The 24,824-nt window shown below is 40.5% G+C and overlaps 1 protein-coding gene across 1 annotated transcript; it reads right to left on the bottom strand.

The window, feature by feature from the left end:
• Window positions 1–3,861: 3,861 nt before the first annotated feature.
• Window positions 3,862–23,130, bottom strand: LOC133441641 (PDZ and LIM domain protein 3-like). Its single transcript, XM_061719151.1, has 7 exons — window positions 22,954–23,130; window positions 13,759–13,910; window positions 10,635–10,719; window positions 10,339–10,526; window positions 5,506–5,633; window positions 4,668–4,779; window positions 3,862–4,306 (listed from the first exon to the last, which is right to left on the bottom strand). The coding sequence occupies exons 1-7, from the start codon at window positions 23,044–23,046 to the stop codon at window positions 4,117–4,119; spliced, it is 948 nt and encodes a 315-aa protein (XP_061575135.1). The 5' UTR covers window positions 23,047–23,130; the 3' UTR covers window positions 3,862–4,116.
• Between the last annotated feature and the right edge of the window lie 1,694 nt (window positions 23,131–24,824).

Here is a 24,824-nt window from a genome sequence, read left to right as displayed (position 1 = left end):
TTTAAACATGTAAGTGGGAAGCACATGATATGTCATATTTTTAACAGGCAAATAATTTGAAAAGAGCATCAATATGAAAAAATTGAATTGTTAAAAATTCGTCTTTTTAACTTATTAAATCAGTTTGTTGTTTTTTGGAGGTGGACTTTTTTTAAACAACTTATGTGTTTTCATAATGAAATCATTTGTGACAATGAAACAATCCTAATAGAACTTTGTCTTGTACATTTAAAGCATGATCAAAATTAGACAAATTCATGATAATTACATGTGGGCTTTATGTAGCCTATCCATTTACGTTAAGTCAAGAAGTCTTAATGCTTGGATTATTTCAAAAACATAAATATGAAGATGCAACCTAACTTGGTTAAGTTCAGTAAACAACACATCATTTATGAAAATGTCATTATTTTCCATAAAACTGAACCATCTGAATTTAATTACGGTATGACCAAATAAGTAATGAGTGATATTGTGGCTCCCCCTGTTGTCTTCAACACCTTCTCAGCAGTAGTTACTCCTTTTAAGATTGTATGCACAGCGGAATAAATGAATCCTTTTATTTATGCCATTGTTCTGCTTCAACACTTTGATCAAGCGATCAGTGGCAACGACAATGCAGCCTGTGCATGCTTGCCACCCTCAGGGGGAATCTAAAAACACCAACAGCATTTAAACACTCACTGTCCTTCCTGGTGAATACCAAGGGTAACTTCTCATTCAAAGAAGAGACTTCAAGTTACATAATCCATCACAAAATATTTCTCCATGGTGTGCCAGTCTATTCAGCTGTTCTCTGCAGGCAGTCTCAGAGGATGACTACTCACAATCACAATGCAGTTTTCCTTAAAACAAATAGATTCCAAGCACACATTAGCGTTGTTCAGCTGAATACTTAGTTTACTTTAATTAGTTCTGTGTAAATGCATATTCAATTGTATATTGCATTGTAAGTTAAAGACCTTCAAACTTACTAATACTTACTTGGTGGCAAAGCTATAAGGACAAATAAAGCCAACATTCTTAAGAGACTCCTCAAGCAGTAGGTACGGCGTCGTGGCACGGCGTCGTAGGCACGGCGTCGTAGGCACGGCGTCGTAGGCACGGCGTCGTAGGTACGGCGTTGTAGGCACGGCGTCGTAGGTACGGCGTTGTAGGCACGGCGTCGTAGGTACGGCGTCGTAGGTACGGCGTCGTAGGCACGGCGTCGTAGGTACGGCGTCGTAGGCACGGCGTCGTAGGTACGGCGTCTTAGGTACGGCGTCGTAGGTACGGCGTCGTAGGTACGGCGTCGTAGGCACACCGTCGTAGGCACGCCGTCGTTTTGACGTAGAACCATAACTCGTCCTTTAGTCCAATCTTATCGGCCATAATAAGTGAAAAGAGCTGTTCTATGGATTCATTATGGTGTGCATGGGAGAATAAATTGAAATACTTTACATGAATGGAATATTTGCAATATGAATTATTGGATGGATGAACAAGTATGGTAGTGTTTGGAATTGTTTGTCATCCTACCTTTGACAAAATGGTTGGAGTGCAATTGCAGCCCTCCAAGTCCGTGGATGACAGGTGATTCTACCTGTCTTCACTTTTTCATGTTTGATTCAAGCTGGGAGCAGCACATGGTCACATTGCTCAGCTGATTTGTTTGCTGTGGTCTCATTGTGTTGCCAATTGCATCCATGTCAGCTCACATGGATGCACGCTTGGCTGTATGGGCCGGACAGCCACTCCAGAGGTAAGTCGCTAAAGGTTCTAATTGGTGGTTGCTCACCTCCTGTTTGGGAGTGACAACTCACCTGGGGCCGCATCAAGGTCCCTGCCCTCACTGAGGCAGACACAGCTGCTGTGGGACTAGGCCTACCTTTGCCTTCTCTCTTAGGGAGAGATATAGTTGCCAGTCAGGATAAAATTCTGTGGTGGACTGCCTGTCACACTGGACACTGCCCCCTGAGCAAGTGTTGTGAATGGTATGGGGACATTTTGGGGAGGCCCAGGGGGACCTATTTGCCTCTGAGAATTCAAGTGGCTGTCCTCTCTGGTATTCCCTGACAGGGATGAGTGCACACTGCCATCGTAATCCCCAGCCAGATGGGCTATTCTGTGTTTCTTCCTGCGCCTCTGATACTACTCATGCTGCACAGAATGCAGGCCTGGAGCTACAGGGTTCTCCTGGTGGCTCCCAGTTGCCCGACAAGATTTTGGTTCCCCACATTCTGCAGCGTCCTTGTGGCAGAGCCCTGCCAGCACCCTGAGAGGGTGGACCTCTTGTCCCAGTTGTGGGGGGAGGTATGGCACCCATCTCCAGGCCAGCTTCAGCTTAGGGTGTGGCAAATGAAAGGAGGTGGCAGCCCATAGTTGGCTTGGGGCCCTCAGTCTGTGAAACCCTGTGATATGTGAGGGCAGTTTCCTTGCAGAGAACATATGGGCACTGCTGGGATGGTTTCTTCAGTTCCTGCATGGTGCCAGGAAGTTGTGTCTCCCAAGACAGGTCCTGAGTGAGCCTCCTTCTGAACCTATGTCAGAGGTGGCTCTGTGAGTGTTGTTGTCCAAAACTGAATTTCTTCTGGCTGTTACAACTTACAAACGTGTCGATGAGCTCCATGACCTGTCTGCCAGCTCGACCCGTCTCTGCTGAAAGGTGGGCAGATCAGGCGTGACACTATGCCCAAACATTGCCTTCCTGAGGGTTTTGTCCCCCCATTGTCTTGGACTTCTGGAACCAGAAACCATTAATATCTGCAACTCCTAAATGGTCCTTTGACAAAGTATCCATTGTTAATTGATACGCAGATCAAGACCAAAAGAAAATCTCTTTTTTTACCAAGTGTTTTTTTTTTATGTTTTTTTTATCCAGCAAGCAGAATGCAGTCTTTCTATGTTTTTTATGTAATGTAATTATTATTCCTCTGTCCTGTTTATTTCTGTTCTGTGTCGTGCTGCTGTGACAAATGAATTTCCCCTTGGGGATGAATAAAGTCTACCTTACCTTGACGCTTATACATACATACTCAGATTCTGGTATACTGTCCCTTGAGATGATAATGGAAACAGACTTGAGGATAATATTTACACAAGCTGAATACTAATGTATGGAAGGGGTGTAAAAGAACTGCAAATTAGGTTGATTCAATAACAAAAAAAGAATAAATAAATAATAACAAAAGATTTATTGGACCCCCTCCGGGGGTCCAGATTGAAAGTCACGGGACTTTAATCTTGGTTTTCTTACCTATATGTAGAAATTTCTCCAGATTTGTTTTATGATTTGGTGATGTTATGGACTAGAGGTGATGAAATCCCTAAATTCCTTACAATTGCATGTCAAGAAACTTGACATGCAATTCCCATCCTTGCTCATGAATGAGCCTTTTGGGGATGTTCCTTTTATACCCAATCCTGACAATCACTCTAATTAACCTGTTCACCCCCTGTCCAAGCTTTCTTGAAATGTGTTTCAGGCATTTAATTCAAAATGAGTGACTATTTGATGAGAAAACAAAGTATATAATTGTGAATAATAAATGTGTTGTCTTCATAGTGTATATAATTGAGCATAGATTAAAAAAGGATTTGCGAATAACTTAACTCTATATTTATGTCTCACACAATGTCCCAAGATGTTTGAAAATGGGGTTGGTACTTTGGACAAGCAAAAGTACATATAAATAATCTAAAAAAAAATCTCAAATTGAGCAAGGCATCTATATCAAAATACTGTCAGATGTGAAAATGTAAACTTGAAACAAAACAATAAATTAATGGATATGAACACATTACATTTGCCATTATTACCGTAGCTTGAATCTGCATTAGATATTTGAGTCTGCAAAGAGATAATTATGAAAAGAGAAACAATATGAGCCAAAGTCTTTATTGGAAAAATATCAAATTATGGCAGGTCTCACAATGTTTTGTTGCCACATAGGACTCTTTAAACAGCAAAACAGTTCAAATATCAGCTGTGAAATGTGAGCTACAGGTTAAACCATCAAACTGGCATGTACCATAATATTTTGCACAAACCACATATTACAGATCAATACTCAAAAACACAAAGTAAGGAGCTTTGGTTTGCCAAAGTGCATGTGTCTGTGCCTATAGGAGGGGAATCTATGCAGAGCGAAATGTCGTGATGAGGTCGTGTCCCTCTGGTGGTCTCATTCTGGCACGAGCGTGAGTCTCACAGTACAGCTGCTCTTCCACAAAAAAATAGCCCATCTGTTTCAGGTTCATGTCACAGTCGGAGCACACGAAGCATCCAGGGTGACGATACTTGTCCCGGGCTCTAACCACTGTCCCACTGTAGCAGAAAAATCAGAAAGGATCAACATCATGATACAGCAGAGATGATTGTTCACTGGTTTATTACTCTAGTGCATGTGTTTCTAGGTGCTCAGCGGTTCTTGATGGACAAAAACACTCCAGCGGTTAAACAAAATTCACTGAAACACTGTGTGGAGAGGTATAATACATAACTGTTTTTGTTTTAAATAAAATAATAACCAAGCAATAGCTCTATGATGCTTCTGCTGCATCGCAATGGACATTTATGTACATACTAGTCAAAAGGTTTTGACTGAAATGGTAGCCCTGTTGCTCGTGTTGATGCACGTTGTTGTCTTAATGTGAATCCCAGATGATTTGTGGTATTTTTAACTCACACGATCCCATTCCCACACTTGTCGCAGAGAGGCAGTTTGTGCAGGTTTCCTGTTGGTGGAGTTGGTTTCGTTGTTGGAGCTTTAACTGTCCGAGTCACAATGGGACGAGTACCTGGCCACAGGTGAAAGAGACCGTTCAATAAAACAAACCCTGTCTGCATGGACCACAGAAATTAACATTTTGACATTTAGGCTATTTGAGAGAAATGAGAGACATGAGCACTTCAGGAACAGCTGCATACAAAAGCCTTTTGAATTCTTATAATGCTTCCTTTCTGCTTCTAGGCATTAAAGTCTGCAGGGCACTGTTTTTTTTCCACGTACTTGAGGAAACACATGGAGAATAGCTTTTGTATTGACACATTATGCAGCTTAAATAGCACGGCACTTGAATTATAAGGGGAACACATTAGAGAGTCTGATGACACATTGTGTGGCTTCACATTGTCTTTTACAAGGCATAGTACAGTGTGGAATGTTTAATAATTCATATAATAATTGCTGTTTAGATAAAAATTGTTATTGCAGAATAGAAAATCACTAAATTTAACATTCTGTGTTTTTCTTTTTTAAATCAAAGTATGTGATATAAATAAATAAAAAAAGTGTCACTCTTTCCAGAGTAAAAAAAAAATGAAACTGTAAAATTGGTAAGGATGTAATTTTGTTAACAAGAAAATCCTATTGTTAACTACAATAATGTTTGTATGCCAAATACAAAGCTACAACCAGCAGCAGTTCGACCGACTCTTTCTAACCCAACCTGTCAAATGCTGTTGTTGTTCTGGAGGGAATGCATCATCTGGCAGGAAAACACAAAAAAGCCCAAAAAACTCACCATCACTGTCAATAAAGTCCTGGAGGGCTTTAAAGGAGCCAGACTGCCGAGGCTCCTGGGGCTCCTCCTCGTCTTCCTGTAGCATTCGGTACACATCAGACTCCTTGATGCTGGTGAAAGTTTTGGTACTGAGGAGACACAGCACATTCAGACACAGACATTCAGAGGGCATTAGATCAAAGCACAAATGCACACTCTTAGAGCACACTCTTAGATCCTATCAGCTACAGGAAATAGATTATACTGCAATCTAAACTACTTTGCTGTGAAGCTAGTGGTCAATGATGACAGCAGCAGCAGATGGAGAGGATATAGTATAATGATAGTAGTAGGGAAAGGGTTATTGTGAGTAATTTAAAGCCATTTCATGTAACAATACCACATCTGACCACATGGGGACAGCATGTCACAAGAAAGTGGGGTAAAGGGTTATTACAAGATATCTGGACCGTCAACACTTACAAACACAGTACTGTGAGGAACTTGCGAGCAAAGCAAAACTGCACGTCCCCATGTGGACAGAAGCGGCATTGCTACAGAGAGTAGCTTTAAGAAAAAGGGGACCCATAATGGCATTTAATGTATATTTTAAACAGGCCTTGAATGTCTTAAAAACAATCAAGAGCTTGTTTTTTCTACATAAATCAGAAATTCAGCCTCTGGGCCATGTCTTCATTTTTACCGCTCCTAACCTCCTTCTCAGGGAGGGGGAGGGGAGGCTATGATAATGAGGCTCTGTGCTGATTGGCTGCCTGAATGACGTGTAGCAGGGGAGGAGACAAAGCCTCTCTCTGGGCTGAAGAGCAGCCGGCTGCGCACCCAATTATAGCCTGTCCCATGCGATGTGAGCATCAGCGACAAAATCAATTCCATAAAGCCTGAATTATGGTCCTGCGTTAAATCGACGCGTACCCTACGCCGTAGGCTCTGCGTTGGTGTAACGCGGAACCATAAATCAGCCTTTAGTTACCTCGTCTTCACACAGGAAGATTGAATTTAATTCTAAACAGGTACACCACAGTTATTTACTCCGATTCCTCATCATTTCATTTCTTATGTTACAAGACAAATGAATCATGTTAACTGTAAAGAAATCACAACACTGAATGTTCACAAACGGCAACTTTATTGTTAAAAAAAATAAAATAACATAAGTTGTATAGGCTATAAATAACATGTATGCACTATTGCTGGCTCAAGAAAGGACCGTGCATCTTCTGAAGGTGTCGTTGAACAGCTTCAGGTGCTTGAAAGATCTGAAACCATAAACAGAAAAAAAATGTATTATGGTACTAATAGAGCTCCGTAACACGGAGTAACACCGGAGCTAAGCTAAATTAGCCCATGCAAAGATCATACTTGTACACAAATATAAATAACATAAAAAATTAACGTCACTTACCGCTGACTCGTGTGCAGTTGCCGGGTCCTGAGCGGGTACTGTTGGTACTGATCCTTTTATGAGGGTAAATGTCGATGCAAAACCTCATTTTTACTGTCCCTCGCTTTGGAACAATGGCGGACGCTCCGGCCGGCGGAGAGAGTTGTGGGCGTGGTTTCAGCAGCGGAGGAGACCGAGGCGCGGTTTGCATTTTGGTGACATAATGAAAATGCGCAAATCTGAACGGCTCGTAGAAGTCACATCACACTGGAAGGATCCTCCGGGCGGCTGTACTCCTTCTCTGTGTTGACAGGGTGAGGGGAGACCACTTTATATATGTTAAAGCAAGAAAAAACGTGTTTTTCATAATAGGTCCCCTTTAAGAAAAGAAAGAAATATTTTAAAATAATTATTTCAACTGTTTTTTATGCCTCAGTAAATTACAATTCCTTTCACATACCTGATAATGCTTGTGAATGCACTGTGGTTTATGTAAATGAATATGAGTAATTTTGGTTGGATGTCATTTTTGTCTTTGGCAGTGGTTAAACCACAAATAAATCCCTTCCCGTCTGCTGGCTGTCATATTTTCTCAGTTCCATCCATATCTGAGATAGCCTAAAGTAAAGATTTTCAGTGATCGTTATAAACAAGAAAACAGCACATTTTGACACAAATTGACCCCTTGCTGTTGCTGTATTTTTGGCAAAATAGCTTGGAAAATGTTTGTCCTTCAGTTGGTGCTACACGACAGGCAGTTTAACACTGAAATAATTTGATAAAATACAAAAAACTGCTCCGTTTTTGGGGGGGATTTTTAACTATATGAAGTTGGGGATTTTTAGGTAATTATTCTAGCCTGTAAATACATTTTTTTAAATCTTAGAAATAACAAAGTTGATCAAAGATTTTAAATGTTTTAGTTTTTTGATATTTTTTTATAAACTCAGCAGAATTACATTTCCTTAGAAAAATTAATAAAATAAAGGAAATTAGCCTGGACAAAAATGATGGGGCCCTTAACTTTATTTTGTTTCACAACTTCTTGTGGTAACTATTTCAATCAGGCGATTCTACAAGCGTCTCTGTAAGACTTCTACGCCCGTAGACAAGTATTTTGGTCCACTCATGAGCAATCTGCTGCAGCTGTCTCATGTTTAAAGGGTTCCTTCTTCAGACTGCATGTTTTAAATATTTCCTCAAATGTTCACCAGGATTTAGATCAGGGCTCATAGGAGAACACTTCAGAATAGTACAGTATTTTGTTCTTTATCACTCTTGGCTGATTTTAGTCTTGTGTTTTGGATCATTATCCTGTTTGAAGATCCATTAACACTGATAGAGACCAGGCTTTCTAGCACCAGGCACCACATTTGGCTACAGATTGTCTTGATAGTCTAGAACCTAATTTAGCTTCCTCCATGTTTGAATGGTTCATTTTTGCATCTGTAATCATAGAGCTGATATGACTTGCCACAAAGCTCCTGTTTTGTCTCATCTGTCCAAAGCACATTCTCCTAAAAAGCTTTGTGGCTTGTACAGATGCATTTGGATAAATTCAAGTCTGGCATTTTTATGACATGCTTTCAACAGTCGAGTCCTCCTCGATTGTTCTGATGTACTTTCACCTTGAATCTCTTTGGAAGCTGTTCAAGGCTATTTGGTTGCCATTCATAGTATCCACCTCTTGAATTTGTTTTCAATTGTCCTCCTGTGGCAGAAGTCCAGGGATGTTCCTGTGCACCCTACATTCACTGAATGAAATGAGCAACTACCGTCACAGGAACATGAAACTGGGATATATCTTATAGCCTTTACCTTTAATAAGCTTGTCCAGAAAGTTTTTTTTTTCTGGATCACAGACAATTTTCCCATTTTTCTTTCTCTGGTCCATCTTCAGTGTGGTAAACACCATGATACCAACTGCTCCCCGGGTAGGAGAAAAAATGGCAGCCCACTGCTCCTAGTGTAACTAGTGATGTAAACAGAAGACTAATTTTGGTGTTTTTTGTTAGATACATACTGAAAAATAAAGATTATATTATATTATATTATATTATATTATATTATATTATATTATATTATATTATATTATATTATATTATATTATATTATATTAAAAACAGTCGAGTGATGACGTTTTTAACCCTTAAAATAGTCAGACTGACTGATTGCAGGATTAAATGCTAATTACAGGACACTAAACTTATTCATGCTTATGTCACTTTAGATTATTGTGGATCATGCTTTCTTTAATAGAAGGGTACCAACAAACTTATCAGACTCTGTAATGTTAAATTTAGATGAAACTTAGCCAATTTTGATTATTTTGAGTCATATTGGCCCTGTGATGGAGTGGCGGCGTGTCCAGGTGTGCGCCTGCTTTTCACTAAAAGAAAGCTGGGATAGGCTCCAAAAGATTCAATGACCCTAGAATAGGAAAACGCAGGTATGATAATGGTTGAATGAATGGGTGGATGGATGGATGAATGGATGGATGAAGTGCTGTTATGTTGAGTACAATACCTGCATTAGTCATACTGGTAAAAATAAACAGTAAGGGGCTTTTTGAAACTTTTACATTTTAGAGATGGTTTCTGTCACCACAGACCACAAAATGCTTCAAGGTCGTTTTCATCCCAACCATTTGTGTTTATCTCATAGTGCTCATTTCCAGCTCGTTGTCTTTATTTTGGGACTCTAGAGCACCTTTCCTGTAAGAGCTAAAAATATTCTCATTTCCTACATTGGTGTTTTGTACCGCCCGTTAATTCATACTCTGCATGGATCACGTCATTTTAGTCTGTATCTCTTGAGGGTCCGACTCCTTGTTGTTTGTTTAGATGTTTAGAGGCCGGAAAACTGGTGCGTTGGCACCAGTCCTATTGGCCTACACTTGTAAACTTGGACACACATGAAGAACAATGAAGTAGTAGTCATTAGGGGGGGAAATATTCATAGTAATTTTAAACTTTAGTAGTTGGCTCACAAGGAATCCTTACTATATATATATATATATATATATATATATATATATATATATATATATATATATAGAGAGAGAGAGAGAGAGAGAGAGAGAGAGAGAGAGAGAGAGAGAGAGAGAGAGAGAGAGAGAGAGAGAGAGAGAGAGAGAGAGAGAGAGAGAGAGAGAGAGAGAGAGTATTAATTAAAATATGAACCTTGTATTTTTCAATTTCAGAACACTGATGGGTGCTTTCATGGTATATGTGCTGCTCTCCCTTCCCAATGAAAAAGGTCCTGTCTGTTTGCAATCATAGTATATTTTTCTACACTTCAGGATTGAACTTGTGCATCTGAATTCACTTGATTTAACACAATATACCCCCATTTTTGCCTATATTACCATGACTCTGACATGTGTTGGCTTTAGAACGATAAGAAATTCATAGTGGATCCTCTAAATGGCTATGAATAGTAGCAGTGGCCACCTCTCAGGCTTGGGGGGAACCAGGCCTCGCATTTGACCTTCCATGGCATCCTGGATATTTCCTGATGAGTAGAGGCCTATAGGAGTGTTGTAGGACGAGCTGACCACCTGGCGCTTGTCGTCAATGTTTGCTGCTGCAACAAACGGCTGAGCTCTCCGGTTGTGAGCAGCGCCAATTGGTTTATACTCCTATAGAGTGAAGATGGGATTTAAAATGAAAAATATATTATTGCGGCAAGAAAAAGAAGCAAAATTGCCGGAACAAAAACTACATTACTGCTTCACAGTTTTACAAACCTGTTTCTCCGCTTCCAGATTTATTTTAAACGGGTGAGCTTTACCGTCCTCTGTAACAATTGGCGACCACAGTTTTGATCCATTTCTGAGGGGGAAAAAAAGACAGAAGGTCACCTCTTCATCTTTTTGAGTCGTTGGGTCTATCAAACCAAATCAACGTGAAGGGGAAGATCTGCTTACACATTGGTGTTTACAGGGAATGTCAAATTCCTGGTATTTTCATGATAATTATGCCTACTGTTAGGTAACTGTTTAGCAAATGTCTATATAAGAATATTGATTCTGACCATTTTACTTGGTAATTAATTACTTATCATGTGTTTCTATATTGCTTGGGATCTTGGGTCATAAGACGAAAGTGCTGGGAACCACTGAGATTACTGTATCGGACTAACATTTTTGTCAATTCTGCAAAGCAAAATTTGGTTTGGACCCTCTGCAGCGATCGTGGCAGACACCGAGAAACAAGTTACAGAACTTCTTTTGGTACCAGCACATTTCCAACACAAAAAAGAGAACATGCTTAAAAAAAACATAATAAACACTTGAATATCACACATAAATACCGGTGTGTGTGTGTGTGTGTGTGTGTGTGTGTGTGTGTGTGTGTGTGTGTGTGTGTGTGTGTGTGTGTGTGTGTGTGTGTGTGTGTGTGTGTGTGTGTGTGTGTGTTTAATCAGAGCCTTGAGAGCAGAACATCACAGAACACTGGAGCCTGCTTAAATCTTCCATCCTTGATACCTGTAGTTCCACCCTCGGGTGTGAGTCCAGAAAACATCAGGACTGGTTTGATGAGAATGACACAGAGATAGAAATGCTCATCTCTAAAAAAAGGGAAGCCTTTTGTGTCTGGCAAAACGACATAACCTGCAAAGCCAAGAGACAGGCTCACTCTAAAGCCAAGGCTGACATCCAGAACTGTGTGAGACAGATTAAAAACTCCTGGTGGACTGAGAGAGCACTGGAAATCCAGAGGCTGGCAGACTCTGGAGACACCAGAGGCTTTTCAGTGCTACAAAGGCTGTCTATGGCCCAAGCCACCGTGGCCAAAACCCTCTACACTCAAAGGACGGACAGGAGCTGTTGATGGACAACGAGTCCATAAACAACCGATGGAGAGAACACTTCCAGGAACTCCTCAATCGCAACAGCACAACTCAACCAGATGTCATCAGTCACCTCCCTCAGAGTCTCATCAAGGAAGACATGGGGGAACCTCCCACCTTAACAGAGGTCCAAGATGCTATCAGGAGCCTGAAAAACAACAAGGCCACCGGTCCAGATGGGATCCCAGCTCAGGTCCTAAAGGAAGGTGGACCAGAGCTCCTGTGCCGCCTCCATGCCCTCCTTCTGAAGGTCTGGGAAAAAGAAGAATTCCCCTCAGAGCTCAGGGATGCTCTGATAGTGACCATTTTCAAGAAGGGGGATAAATTGTGGAAACTATAGGGGCATCTCACTCCTTTCAACCACTGGCAAAGTACTCGCTCGTGTTCTCGCCAACCGCTTACTACCACTGTCTGAGGAAGTTCTCCCAGAATCACATTGCGGTTTTTGTCCATCTAGGCAAAGCAGATATGATTTTTACAGCACGCCAACTCCAAGAGAAATGCCGTGAACATAAGCAGCCTTTGTACATGGCTTTCATACACCTTTAAAAGGACTTTGACACGGTAGATCTTCAGGCTCTGTGGAGCATCCTTCTGCTTTACGGCTGTCCGGACAAATATGTCAGAATACTGAGGTTACTGCATGATGGAATGACAGCCACAGTTCTCAACAGCAGCGGCTGTCTGAGCCCTTCATTGTGGAGACAGGGGTCAAACAGATATGCATCATTGCACCCACCTTGTTTTCGGTCTTCATTTCCGCCATACTACACCTCATTGGCAAAGAGCTGACACAAGGCATTCCGATCTGGTACAGGACTGATGGCAGGCTCTTTAACCTTAACAGGTTAAAAGCCAAAACCAAGGTTCAATACACCACCATCATGGAGCTCCAGTATGCAGATGACAATGCCATCGTAGCACACTCTGCAGAAGACCTCCAGGGCATCCTGAACGCCTTTGCTAAGGCATACAGAGCCCTGGGTCTGGCCTTGAACGTCAAGAAGACCCAGGTGCTACACCAGCCTCCTCCCAACCAGCCACCTACTCCACCCACGATAAAAGTGGACAACACAAGGCTTGAAAATGTTGACCACTTCCTCTACCTTGGCAGCCTCCTCTCCTCCAAAGCGGACATTGACTCTGACGTCAATCATCACCTGAGCTGTGCCAGCGGAGCTTATGCCAGACTCTGGAAAAGAGTCTTTGAAGACCGAGATCTCCGGGTCGACACCAAGCTCCTGGTTTACAAGGATGTGGTTCTCCCCACCTCGCTGCATGGGGCAGAATCATGGACAACCTACAGCAGGCACCTCAGAGCTCTAGAACAGCAACACCAAAGAATCTTGAGAAACATACTCAGGATCAAATGGGAGGACAGACACACTAACATCAGCGTTCTGGAGGAAGCCAAAATGCCCACCATCACCACCTTAATAATTCAGCACCAACTCCGATGGACTGGCCATCTCATCCGCATGTCCGACACCCGTCTCCCCAAACAGATTCTATACTCCCAGCTGGAAAGAGGTCCGCGAGCTCCAGGTGGGCAGATCAGGAACAATCTGAAGAAATTCCTGATAACATCTCAGGACTGGGAGCACATGGCCTTCAACAGGCACTGCTGGAGGGCAGCGGTGCAAGAAGGTGCTGCACATTATGAGAAGGAACTCTACCGTGTCGCACAAACCAAACGACAACTCCATAAGGAAAGACAGAATCAGGCTCCAGCGCGACCACAACCCACCACCACTTTCCCCTGTCCACATTGCACAAAAATATGTGGGTCACGGATCGCCCACCTGAAGACCCACAAGTAGACGACCCCGCGAAGAAGACAGTACTCGTCTCGAGTGACCGCCGATGATGATGGTGGTGTGTGTGTGTGTGTGTGTGTGTGTGTGTGTGTGTGTGTGTGTGTGTGTGTGTGTGTGTGTGTGTGTGTGTGTGTGTGTGTGTGTGTGTGTGTGTGTGTGTGTGTGTGTGTGTGTGTGTGTGTGTGTGTCAGCTTGTCGTACCGTTCAACAGTGAGACAGAGCTGTCGGGTGGATTCCTTTATCTTGCTCTGGGCCTCACAGTGCAGCATGTCTGCGGCTGGGACTCCCTCGATGGCTAAAACAATGTCACCGGGGCACAAGTTGGCCTTGGATGCCTTACTGCCCGGAGTGATCTGAATGGGAGCAGGTGTAGGGATAACAACAACAATAACAACAACAACAAAGCAGATATGTGTGACTTGTGACAACAGAAACAGCTGACACTGAAAAACATAAAACACCCGTGTGGATGCCTCTGTGTACACCTACAGGATAACTGACTAGCTATGTGAAATGTAAGACAATTTCTGAATTCAACAAGTTATCTTTAATTGTTTCTATTTGTCTTATTTATTACGTCCTTTAAAATGAAAAAAGCTATGAATAATTGCAATCTACTGTATTTTGACCTACAATACAAACACACACATCCTTTAAATCAGGATTGTGCAAGCCAGCTGTCGTTAGTTGAAGGTCATGAGATGTTTGGGGCTGACGATGAAGTTGTCAGGGAGCAGAGCAGAAAAAACACATTATTAAAATATCAGCAGTAGTGGAAAGTAAGTAAATGGAATGTTGATGTGTGCTGACAGGCGGAGGTAATGGGGGATGCTGGAAATTTTGTAGTAAATTGTTTTGCTTTCAAAGTTTAATAGAAAAATGTGACTTTGGTGGAAGAATTTGTTCATCTCTTTTGCCCTGTCAGAAGCAATACTATATCCGTCAAGCACAGCACAAGATGTTATCAACAACTCTACCAAATGAGATTCTTTCCTCGATACACATGGTTTTATTTCAATAAATGTCCCTATAATCCAATTTTAGAGGCAGATCAAAAATGAGAAACAGATTTCTGTATCAGAGTTCTGGTTTTTCCTCCGTCCTATCCAAAAAACCATTCCCCTAAGATTTATTGAGTATCCCTGTAAATAAAGCATTGTACAAAGAAGTTCAAAGCAGCTGCTACAACAACACACGCCTCTTTCAATGATGAAACAATGACAGCAATAAAGAATGATTTTTCTCTTCTCTGCATTCATTTCCTTTTTTTCTGTTGATACACATGTTTTGAATTGTTTTGTTTGTCATTTAGGGCTTTTAAATAACTACATTGCTGCCTTTTTTCTTTAAAGAAACTAAACTCCGTCTGCTCTAGAATCAGTGACTCACTGCATTAAAGTGGTAGATGTCTGCACTTCACTCTCTTAGGTTTTCAATTTCAGCTTGACGATTTTGAAGCTCCTACTGAGGAGGCATCGGTTCGGCACTTTCCACCACCACTTCGTACCATTACATGTGCATTTCACTGTCTAAAAGGAAGTGTGTAAACTCCTATATGACATCACTCATAAGTTGTCTGAAAAGTGCTTTTAAAGCCCCTTCTTGGCTGCTCTGGCAGGCACCATACTGACAGGAATTGACTCCTGAATCACGTCTGGGACTCACTCTATCAAGCTGGACGATGTGTCTTTTGCTACACATGATCATTCTTGTGAGATGTTGCCCCCATGTGACCAGAGGAGGTATTGCTGCATACAGTTGCTTTAATTCAGTGTTTCTCAATCCTGGTCTTCGTGGGCCCCTGTCCTGCATGTTTTAGATGCTACTCTGCTTCAGCACACCGTGATAAAAGTACCTGTGTCATCAACAGAGCTGTGCAGACCTTGGTGACAAGTTAATGAGGACCTTTAATTAGAATCAGGTTTGTTGGTGCAGGGAAACATCTAAAACATGCAGGACAGCGGCCCATGGGGACCAGGATTGAGAAGCACTGCTTTAATTAAACAAGCTGAAAATACAGGACTGTCAGTTAAATGAATGCCATTATAAATCTCCTGCTTAAGTTTTTGTTTAAATAATTATTTTGTAGTTTCCGGTTTCAGTACGTAAAAGAGACAAAATGATGTGTAATTTCACACAAGAATCGGTACATGAACACCAGCAGAAGGACAGAAAACTGCTGCCTGTCTGTTGTTGAATTCCATGTAGATGGCGCAAGGCTCATGAAAAGAAACGGTCTGCTCTCCATCAGTAGCACTTCATCTCATCATACTGTTCGCCATGACTGGGCCCCTTATTCTCTTCCCTTGCTGGGATCACAACTTCATGAGATTTTCCTTCCCTGAATCTCACCTGGCCTAAATATGTATATGAAATACAAACCAAAGGCTCGGCATGGACAACTCATTAATCACCCAGTTTTCTAAGAAGATGCACATAAAAAAAAAACGAAACAAAAAAACAGTGACTGCTCACTGAGATGCAGTGCGGAAAGCCCTGTTATAGAAAGACATTGGCCGGGTTGGGTCTTTTAACTGCCTGTGTCTTGTAACGGTGATAAACTAACTGTGTGCAGTGACAGCATCCAGATGGAATATGTATTCTGTTTCCCAGAAAGTATTCAAGATGAGTAAGAAGTCCCAGAAAGCCACTAGGGTCATAGAGAATATCGCGGCAGGCAACTTCAAACTGAAGGGAACATTCTCATTACTCCACGCAGGGTCTGATTCATGCTCACTCATATTGCAGTAGTGGACAGGGTCAGCTAAACTACATAGAGATGTTACACTGAAACTACGATTAGGTCATCTGCCTATAAATAAACGTGGATGAAAGTGCTGAGAGGATGTCTCATGCTGCCAAAGAGGGAGCAGTAATTTACAGTGGAGCATTAGCTGCTGTGCTGCTGGAAGAATTCGTTATAAAGCTCCGTGTCTGTCAACTGAATCTGTGCACAGATGTGCGTTTCTACTGAATCCTTTTGCTTCCACAAAGCTCAGCTGTCACGTCCGACATTTGTTTTTGCTTAAAATATAATTCCCTTTACTTTTTTTTTTTTTAGCTCAAATTTATTGCAGAATAGAATATAGTTAGAACTCAAATACTCAATGACCTCGAAGTATCACTGAAAGAGTCAGTTAAATTCTCTAAATATTAAGGGAATATGAAGGGAAGAACCAAGGTTGATAATACAGCTACAATCAACATTCTTTACAACTACAATATGACAATTATTTGCTTGTTGCTAAATTAAGTATATGGAGCAAAGCTGTTCAGCTTTTTTATTTTTTGAACACTGTTGTGTTAAATCTGCAAACCCACATCATATTTCGAGTACTGGTAGGTTGTTGGTGCAACTATGATCACTATAGTCTCCCAGCATTTTCTGGACAGTGTATTTATTAACAGAGTGTAAGATAACTGTTGATAATCAAAAATGTACAGTTATATCAACATTAAAATACAAATTATAATAATAATATCAAGAGTGTGCACCATGAGTGACGTGCATTAACATTTAGCAATAACCCTAGGAGACGACTATTACTTTGGCGCTAACATGAATCTGACATGAGCCCTTTGACTGCTGAAGGTTGAAGCTTTTTTGGTTAGGTCCTCATGGTGCTGTGACTGGAACTGACTGCATTCAACCTCTTTGATGGCAACTCAGAGTCAGTTAGTTTGGTGTCTTAGTACAATTGACAGCACACATAATCAATATAAGAGCTATTCTATGATGGCTATTATTTCACTTCTGGAGCCAGCCTCTAGTGGTCAATAGAGGAATTGCACATTTTTGGTCACGTCTGGATTGTGTCCGACTAGCAAATTAAATGTATACCTTTGGTTCCAGTGCAGATGTTGTAAATAAACTATAATTGTTAAAGACTTTGCTCGGGACACACTGTACTTGACACAGAAGAAACAGTCCAATTCAGATTAGCCGCAGTACAGAAGCTAATGTTCACTTGTGTTGTGTAAGATTACAGTCTAAATTATTCAGATGTAATTTGGAGCAGTTTAGAGGCAGTTCTACTGTAACTGGCTTTGAATGTTGGGAGCTGCTCTCTTTTCATACTGGAACGCCAAATATCTTTAAAGGGAATTAAGTTCCTGACAATGGTCTGCTTTCATTCCGCTCTACAAAAAGTGTGGTCAGATTTTATTGGGTTTTATTAATTGCTTCTGAATATCAATCAAGGTCAGCTTTTGTGACTATTAAATCATGACCATATATGAGCAGCTGCAAAGCTAAAGCTAACACACAGAAGGTGACAAGAACTGAGAGGAGATGCTGTGGTGCTTGACAGTATGAAAAAAATGTAAACTTGTTGTTTTTGATGTTAAACCCACAGCTTTAATTTTCTAGTTACTTAGTGGACATCGATTTGGTCCCCTTTCACCACATTGGTTTCAGAGCAGGAAGCTTTTTATCGGTGGGATGATGAAGAAGGTGGCACATTTCTCCATCAGAATAGCACAGAACACAGATTTATTTGACCCTTATTAAATTATCAAATCAAATTTGAAAACTTGGACAATTTCACAAGTGATAAAGTATTTCTATCACTGTCAGGAAGACATTTAACATTAGTTTTATACAAAGGATCACAACGATTAAGGACTATAGATGCTGTACTTTTGGGAACTGCTGTATACATAAATGTTAAATAAATGTAAAATAAGCAGATGTGCTTATGTATAGCATACCCGCTGTCCTTCCAGTATAACCAGTGGTGTCAACAGCAAATGTCTGTTATCTCAGGACTATAAGGGTTTTCTTTTTCTCACTTTAAATCCTCGAGAAGTATGATTTAAATCTTTTAAACATTTTTTGGATGTCTTTCTAAGGGATTATGGTGGATTTCTTCTGAATAAAAAACAAAAACTCCTCCTGGTTCAAAAAGATACAAAGGGGGAATGTCTATGTTTATGCAGCAAAAGATAAAAACTAAAGTCTCCACAGTGAAGAGAGCACCGGCTGCCACTCTGATGACAGGCACTGCTCTCTTTGAGAGAGCTCCTCCAAGGACACATAAAACATTATCTAACTATTTCCACATGCTGTTTGAGAATTTTTGATGAATATATGCTGTTCAAATCAGAACAAAGCACACCTTAAAAGCTGCTGTCTGCTGAAGATAAAGCTGATCATCATTCTTGTTTACTTTCCCCGGCCAGCTGGGAACATCGCTGAGTCATAAACGGGAGGATGTTCCTGACCAAAAATGGCCCTGGAAGCAGAAACTGCATTCATTTGTGCTTGAATGAAGTTTACTGCAGGACGAAAAAGTTTCATACTGTAAGTCCCAAAGGCATTTTCTTTTAAACAAATACACTCTGAAACGTGACTTCCTGTATATTATAGCTCATATACTGTACTATATTCCCTTCGGGCTTCTTCCCCTTTTGCTCTGATCCTCCATGTCTCCCATCGCAGGCCTCTTTCACCACTGTCTCATATAGACTCCAGAGTGTCCACTGACACAACAGGTGTGAGGTTACTGGATAAAGCCAGTGGTTTGAAACCTAACTATACTTTTATATAGTCCCTGAGGTATTTCCCAGAATAAAGATGAACATAACCCCAACAAGAGTGGGATTACCGTCTTCCTCTAATCTGACTTTCTGGGAATTTAGCTCACAAATTGAGATAAAGGCCTTAAGATCAGGGTTCTGATACGTTTGTGTTTTGTAGCTGTGGAAAAAAAAGGGGGGGAGCTGACTCTCCAATATATCACACTTTTACTCCATTGATTTATTATGTGGTTTCTTATTAGTATTAAAAGCACTGATTCAAATAAGTGGCAAGGTCTAAGCCCTGACAAGGCCGCTCCAAATGGTTTTCTTTTCTAAAATCATCAACTTCAGTGTTTTGGTTCACCGTCCTAATATATTGTGTCACACAACCAGTACTCGAGTTGAGGGGGGATGGCATCCCCCCTGAAATAAAAACGGTCAAAATCATCCCCCCAGTAAAACTGCCATCCCCTCTTTCCATCCCTTATGTCATTTCATCAATGAATGTGGTTTTACTGCTATTTCAACATTTAGTCATCACCAGAAAAATAACTTATTTGACCATTTTCACCTGTTTCAAGTAAATTTTCACTTGAAATAAGTAGAAAAATCTGCCAGTGGGACAAGATTTATCTTCTCATTACAAGCAAAAAATCTTTTTCCACTGGCAGATTTTTCTACTTATTTCAAGTGAAAATCTACTTGAAACAGGTGAAAAGTGTTGTTTTTTCCAGTGATGAGTCTTGTTTTAAGTGTAATAAGATTTTTTAACTTTTTTTAACTAGAAACTAAATTCGACTTATCCTGTGAAGGACAGAATCATATTGATAAGTTCAGAAAACTGTTTTTAATTGTTGTGTTTTGATGTATTTGATGTAAGCCCAGTGGATATTTAAAGCTTACAGAAGGCTGCATTTAACTGCTGCTATGTCATTCCTGCAGTATTTCTGCAGGTGTTTTGGTCAGTGTTATTATTTGTAATATATTACATTATTTGTAATCAGCACAAATTATCTGTCCCCATCTGATAAAATCCACCATCCCGCCTGACTTTTTTTTACAACTCGAGTACTGCACACAACTTACATCTACTAAGCTTCAGCTGTTACACAGCCCACCCTGACATTGTCCTGCAGGATACTTCGGTAAATGTGGGGATACATTTTTGCCCTTGATAATACAAAATCGGGTCCAGGTCCTGAGAGTAACTCAAATAAAGATGCTCCTCTTCAACGTACTTCTCTCTTGGGATTATGTTTTCATGCAGCTGGTGCTGTGCCGTGTCTGCACTGGAAGTATTAGGCTACTGTTTATCCCTCTCACACAATTAAACTATGGGTCAAAAAATAAACAACATTGTCCCACTTGCTCCACGGATTGCCAAGGTGCTCTTAGGCAAACTTCACTTGAGTGTGTCCCTCCATGGCATTCTGTCAACCTGCCTGTTCAAAGACTTACATTTGGTAAACATATGAATGAGCTGTCTGGCAGTTCCAGTGACGTCTTCAAGCTTTTTGTTCCTACTTGTTCCTTCTTTATCTCAATGAGGATTCCCCGCTGTGCCTTTGGAGTCATCGTGGCTGCGTGCCCACTTCAAGGAAGAGTAGCAGCAGCACCAAACGGTACTATCATTGGTCTAACTCAGGACTGATGGGTGCTTTAACATGTTGAGTTGACTTTATATCCCATTCCAGTCTTTCCCACAACAACTACGGTAATCACAAGAGCAGCAAAGGTCTTTGGATACCTTCTTTTCTTTCGAGGAATGCGTCCCATGAAGGACAAACTTCTTCTAGTTTTAAATCACAAGTACAAACTAATTTAATGATGAAGTTATTAGTCTGTGAATGTTTAATGCGTGTGCTCAATAAAGACGTAAAAAATTATAATAGTTTGTTGGTTTTCAGTTTAACCACCTTGTGTTTGTCTATTATTAAGCAGTAGACATATATCCAATCCCATTTATGCATTTAAATAAATGCAATGACTACAAGTTCATTGCATCTACTATAGAATAATTACTTTTTGTAAAATTACCATTTTTCACAGAGAGGCAGGAGACCTGAAGACTGAGCCATTAACTGAGATTATTTGAGTTGCTTCATGCTTTTCAGTCTAACTGCTCAGCTTCATGTTCTCCTCCAGCTTCTCTTTGGTAGTTTAGCTGTTCTCATCAATAAATAAAAATTAAAAATTAAAATGGTATCTGAAGTGATTTTGTTGTTTGGTTGAATGTTGTATCAACAGGAAATGCCCCATTTCATGCAGGAAAAGCTTGTTTTCATTAAAACTGTAGATGAAGACAACCTCTAAACTCCAGCCTGACCTTTTTTCATTCCGGCAAATTATTTGACAATCAGTCAGTTTGATTGCCCGAAATATGTGATTGTTGCTCTGCAAAGTGCGACAGTCCTGCTCAACACCTCCAGTGCCTTATTAACACACTAAACTGGACGATGCTGTGAGCTGAGCTTCTGAACAGCTGATATGTGACAGAATGTCTCATCATTCCACCCGATTACAAACCCATCGCCCTCCGTGTTGACTCGGCTGGTGTGAATGTCCTGGAAGATTGCTGCTTGGGATGCTTCACGATTAGAGCTTCAATTTTAGAATCATTCCCCGCGACCCCACATGTTTCTGTCTGAGATCCACGCACACTGATACAAATATTATGCTTGATCTACTAAAAAAATAAGTCAACTTTTTGTATGAGATTATTATGTAGATCAAGAAAGACTAGTCTTTGTATAAACTACTTAATTTTATGTATGTAAATAATACATTTTGCAAGTACAGTCAACTTAATTGTGTTAAGTTTAACTTTATTTATCAAAATTAATTTTACTTTAAAAAGAAAAAAAAGAGAAAAAAAGAAGAAAAAAAAGAGAAAAAATGGAAAAAAGAGAAAAAAAAGAAAAGAAAAAGAAAAAAAAGAAGAAAAAAAGGAAAAAGGAGAAAAAGAATAATAATAAATAAATAATTAAAAAAAATACAAAATTAAGTTGACTTTACTTGCAAAAATTAAGTTGATTTTACTTGCAAATGAATTTTGTACATGCTAAAAATTGAGTAGTTTATAAAAAGACTAGTTTTTCTTTATCGACATAAAAATCTCATTCGAAAAAGTCGCCTTAAATTTTTTTAAAGTAGATCAAGCAAGATATTTTTTACTTTGGTGTTCTACTTAAACAAATAAAGCATGTCTCATCTAAACGTTGGTCAATCTGGCCAATAGATTAAAATTGATCAAGGAAAGGTAAATACAACAAGATCATTGCTTGTTGTTTGTGTGTAAATGAAAAGATTGCCTGGGATTACATAAATACTGCTTGTTAAGGAAAAAATTCAAAATGTCTTGTTTTTTGAACAAATGCAGATTAAGTTCAAAACTAGATGTATTCATGTAAAGCAACAAACTTAATTTTTAATTGTTAATATCACAGATTTAAATATGTTATATTTACATGCACTTTGATGTATTTTCTCAGTGCAGTGAGAGTGTGTGCGGTAGCGCGCATACACCAGCGCAGGGTCAGCTGCTATTTGTATCTAAGCCTGTTGCATTTACTGCGGCACAGGTGCCGCCGCAGCATATTTCCAGGATGAGCCATCCTGGAAGGACAATGTTGACGGTGAAGAAGACTGTAATCCCTCTGTAATTGTGGCTAAAAACATGCTCACATGAACATCCCTTGTCTAAACTGTAGAATTATTGAATCATCTGAACATTTGATAAGTTAATAAATAAAGAGTTTGCCTGGATACACTGCACTTGAAAACAATCTCAGTCATAAAGTCTCAAGGAGACTATAAATGTTTTGTTGAGCAAAAGAGCTGATTTTTCTCCTGTCCTGATAATATCCCATCACTCACCCTGGAGATGGTCAGGGGCTGGTTGAAGTCTTTTCCTCCAGCCAGGCGGAACCCCCAGGGGGCCGGCCCGTCCAGCACCACCTCTACTGGCATGATGGCCCTTTAGATCTCCCAGCTGCTGTGGCAACAGCACAGTGAACTGCACACTGCTGGGATCACAGTTAAACAGCAGAGGAATATCAAAGTGATGGAGATTTTGAACCATGCAGGGGGGGTGGGGGTGGTTGGGGGTTGTGTGTGCAGAAGGAGGGGAATTGACAGAGCCCACCCCAGCAGTGAGGTCATTGGTCCGATTTTGGAAACACACTCCTCATCTAAACCAGCAGCAACACGCTCACTTATTTCTGTTGAGAGCTTGGCTTATTGCTTTTCTATTTACTCTATCTCCCCTCTAAATGAAGTGACATTTGTAAGACTCTCAGTCAGGGAGTACTTGTTGTAAAGAGAGAGAGAGTGTAAGGACAGCTCGAGGTCTGGCCGGCCTCGGCCCGCTGCTCCTCTCCTTATTTGGTTTGGAGGAAAGCTCCTCTCCGAGTCCCTGGAGGTCTCCCAGGCACATTCCAGCCACTATTGATCTGGATGGGACCCATGCTTCTCACCCCTGAGCTTTGGATAACAATCCAGCTTTATTTTACTCATCTGAGAGTAAACCGTCCTAATCTGTGAGGCACCGCCGGCATTCACGCTGAGCAGGGCATGCTGTCATCATCTACATGAAACAAAGTAGCATTAATAAGAACCAGCGTCTGTAGAGAGTCTAAAAAAATCCTTTCCAAGTGAAGTACTTCAGTGTGTATCAGATTCATGGTTTGTATTAGTGTTACCATAACAGTTTGAATAAGAGAAGCACAGCTCTCTCTCTCTCTCTCTCTCTGGACAGCATCATCAACTATAACAGTAGCAGCAGTTTGCTTACATTGACCAGTTCCAGTATTCTTTTTTTTTATCCCTGTCTAACAATTGTCAGTTTATTCTGGCACCAAAAACACCGTCACAGTTATAGGAAATATCTTTAAACATTATGCTATTTATAAAACAGCTATGTATGCCATGTAAGCTGTTATCAGCAGGGACCAAACCTTGCTTCAGTCATTTCTTAAAGCATTAACATCATTTAAAAACTCTGAACTTATTCTTGATGTAAAGTCAGATTAAGCAGTGGATAGTTTGAATAAGTGCTGCACCTGAAACTTTATGCAACAGTGATGTCTTGGCAGGAGAGGTGTTTTCCTTCTCGGCGTAAAGATTCTGGTTATCTGGATTTGACTTTGATTTCTAGGGGGCATGCCAAGCCTCAGCATGCCATTTTATAGACACCCGTGTAGATGAGAGAAATGGATGTAGCTGTCCGGGCCAGATGCACAATATACTACACTGTGATTTTTCATAAGATGACCTGCGTGACCTGTTTTTAAGTGTCAGTAGAATAACATTTGCTGGCAGCTGAGCGCCAAAGAGAATGGAAAACATAAAATACTGAAAGCCAGTGGTAAAGAAATTTAAACTCACTGATCCTCAATGACCCTAAACCCGCCCATCATCTCCTAAACCCGCCCATCATCTAATAAACCCGCCAATAATCTATTAAACCCTCCCATCATCTAATAAACCCGCCAATAATCTATTAAACCCGCCCATCATCTAATAAACCCGCCCATCATCTATTATTAAACCAGCCCATCTAGATCCACTGATACAAAGGTTGTCTCGAAAACCCCTAAGACCATTAAAAGTAAACCAGTAAAAAAAATGTCTCCATACTGGGACAATAGCATCATGTGTGTATATATTATATATATATATATATATATATATATATATATATATATATATATATATATATAAAACCTTGGCTCAGTCAGGTTTCAGTT

Source organism: Cololabis saira, chromosome 1 (assembly GCF_033807715.1).
Source record: "Cololabis saira isolate AMF1-May2022 chromosome 1, fColSai1.1, whole genome shotgun sequence".
Classification (NCBI taxonomy): domain Eukaryota; kingdom Metazoa; phylum Chordata; class Actinopteri; order Beloniformes; family Belonidae; genus Cololabis; species Cololabis saira.
The sequence above is the reverse complement of the archived record's forward strand: the minus strand, read 5'-3'. Positions and strand labels throughout refer to the sequence as shown.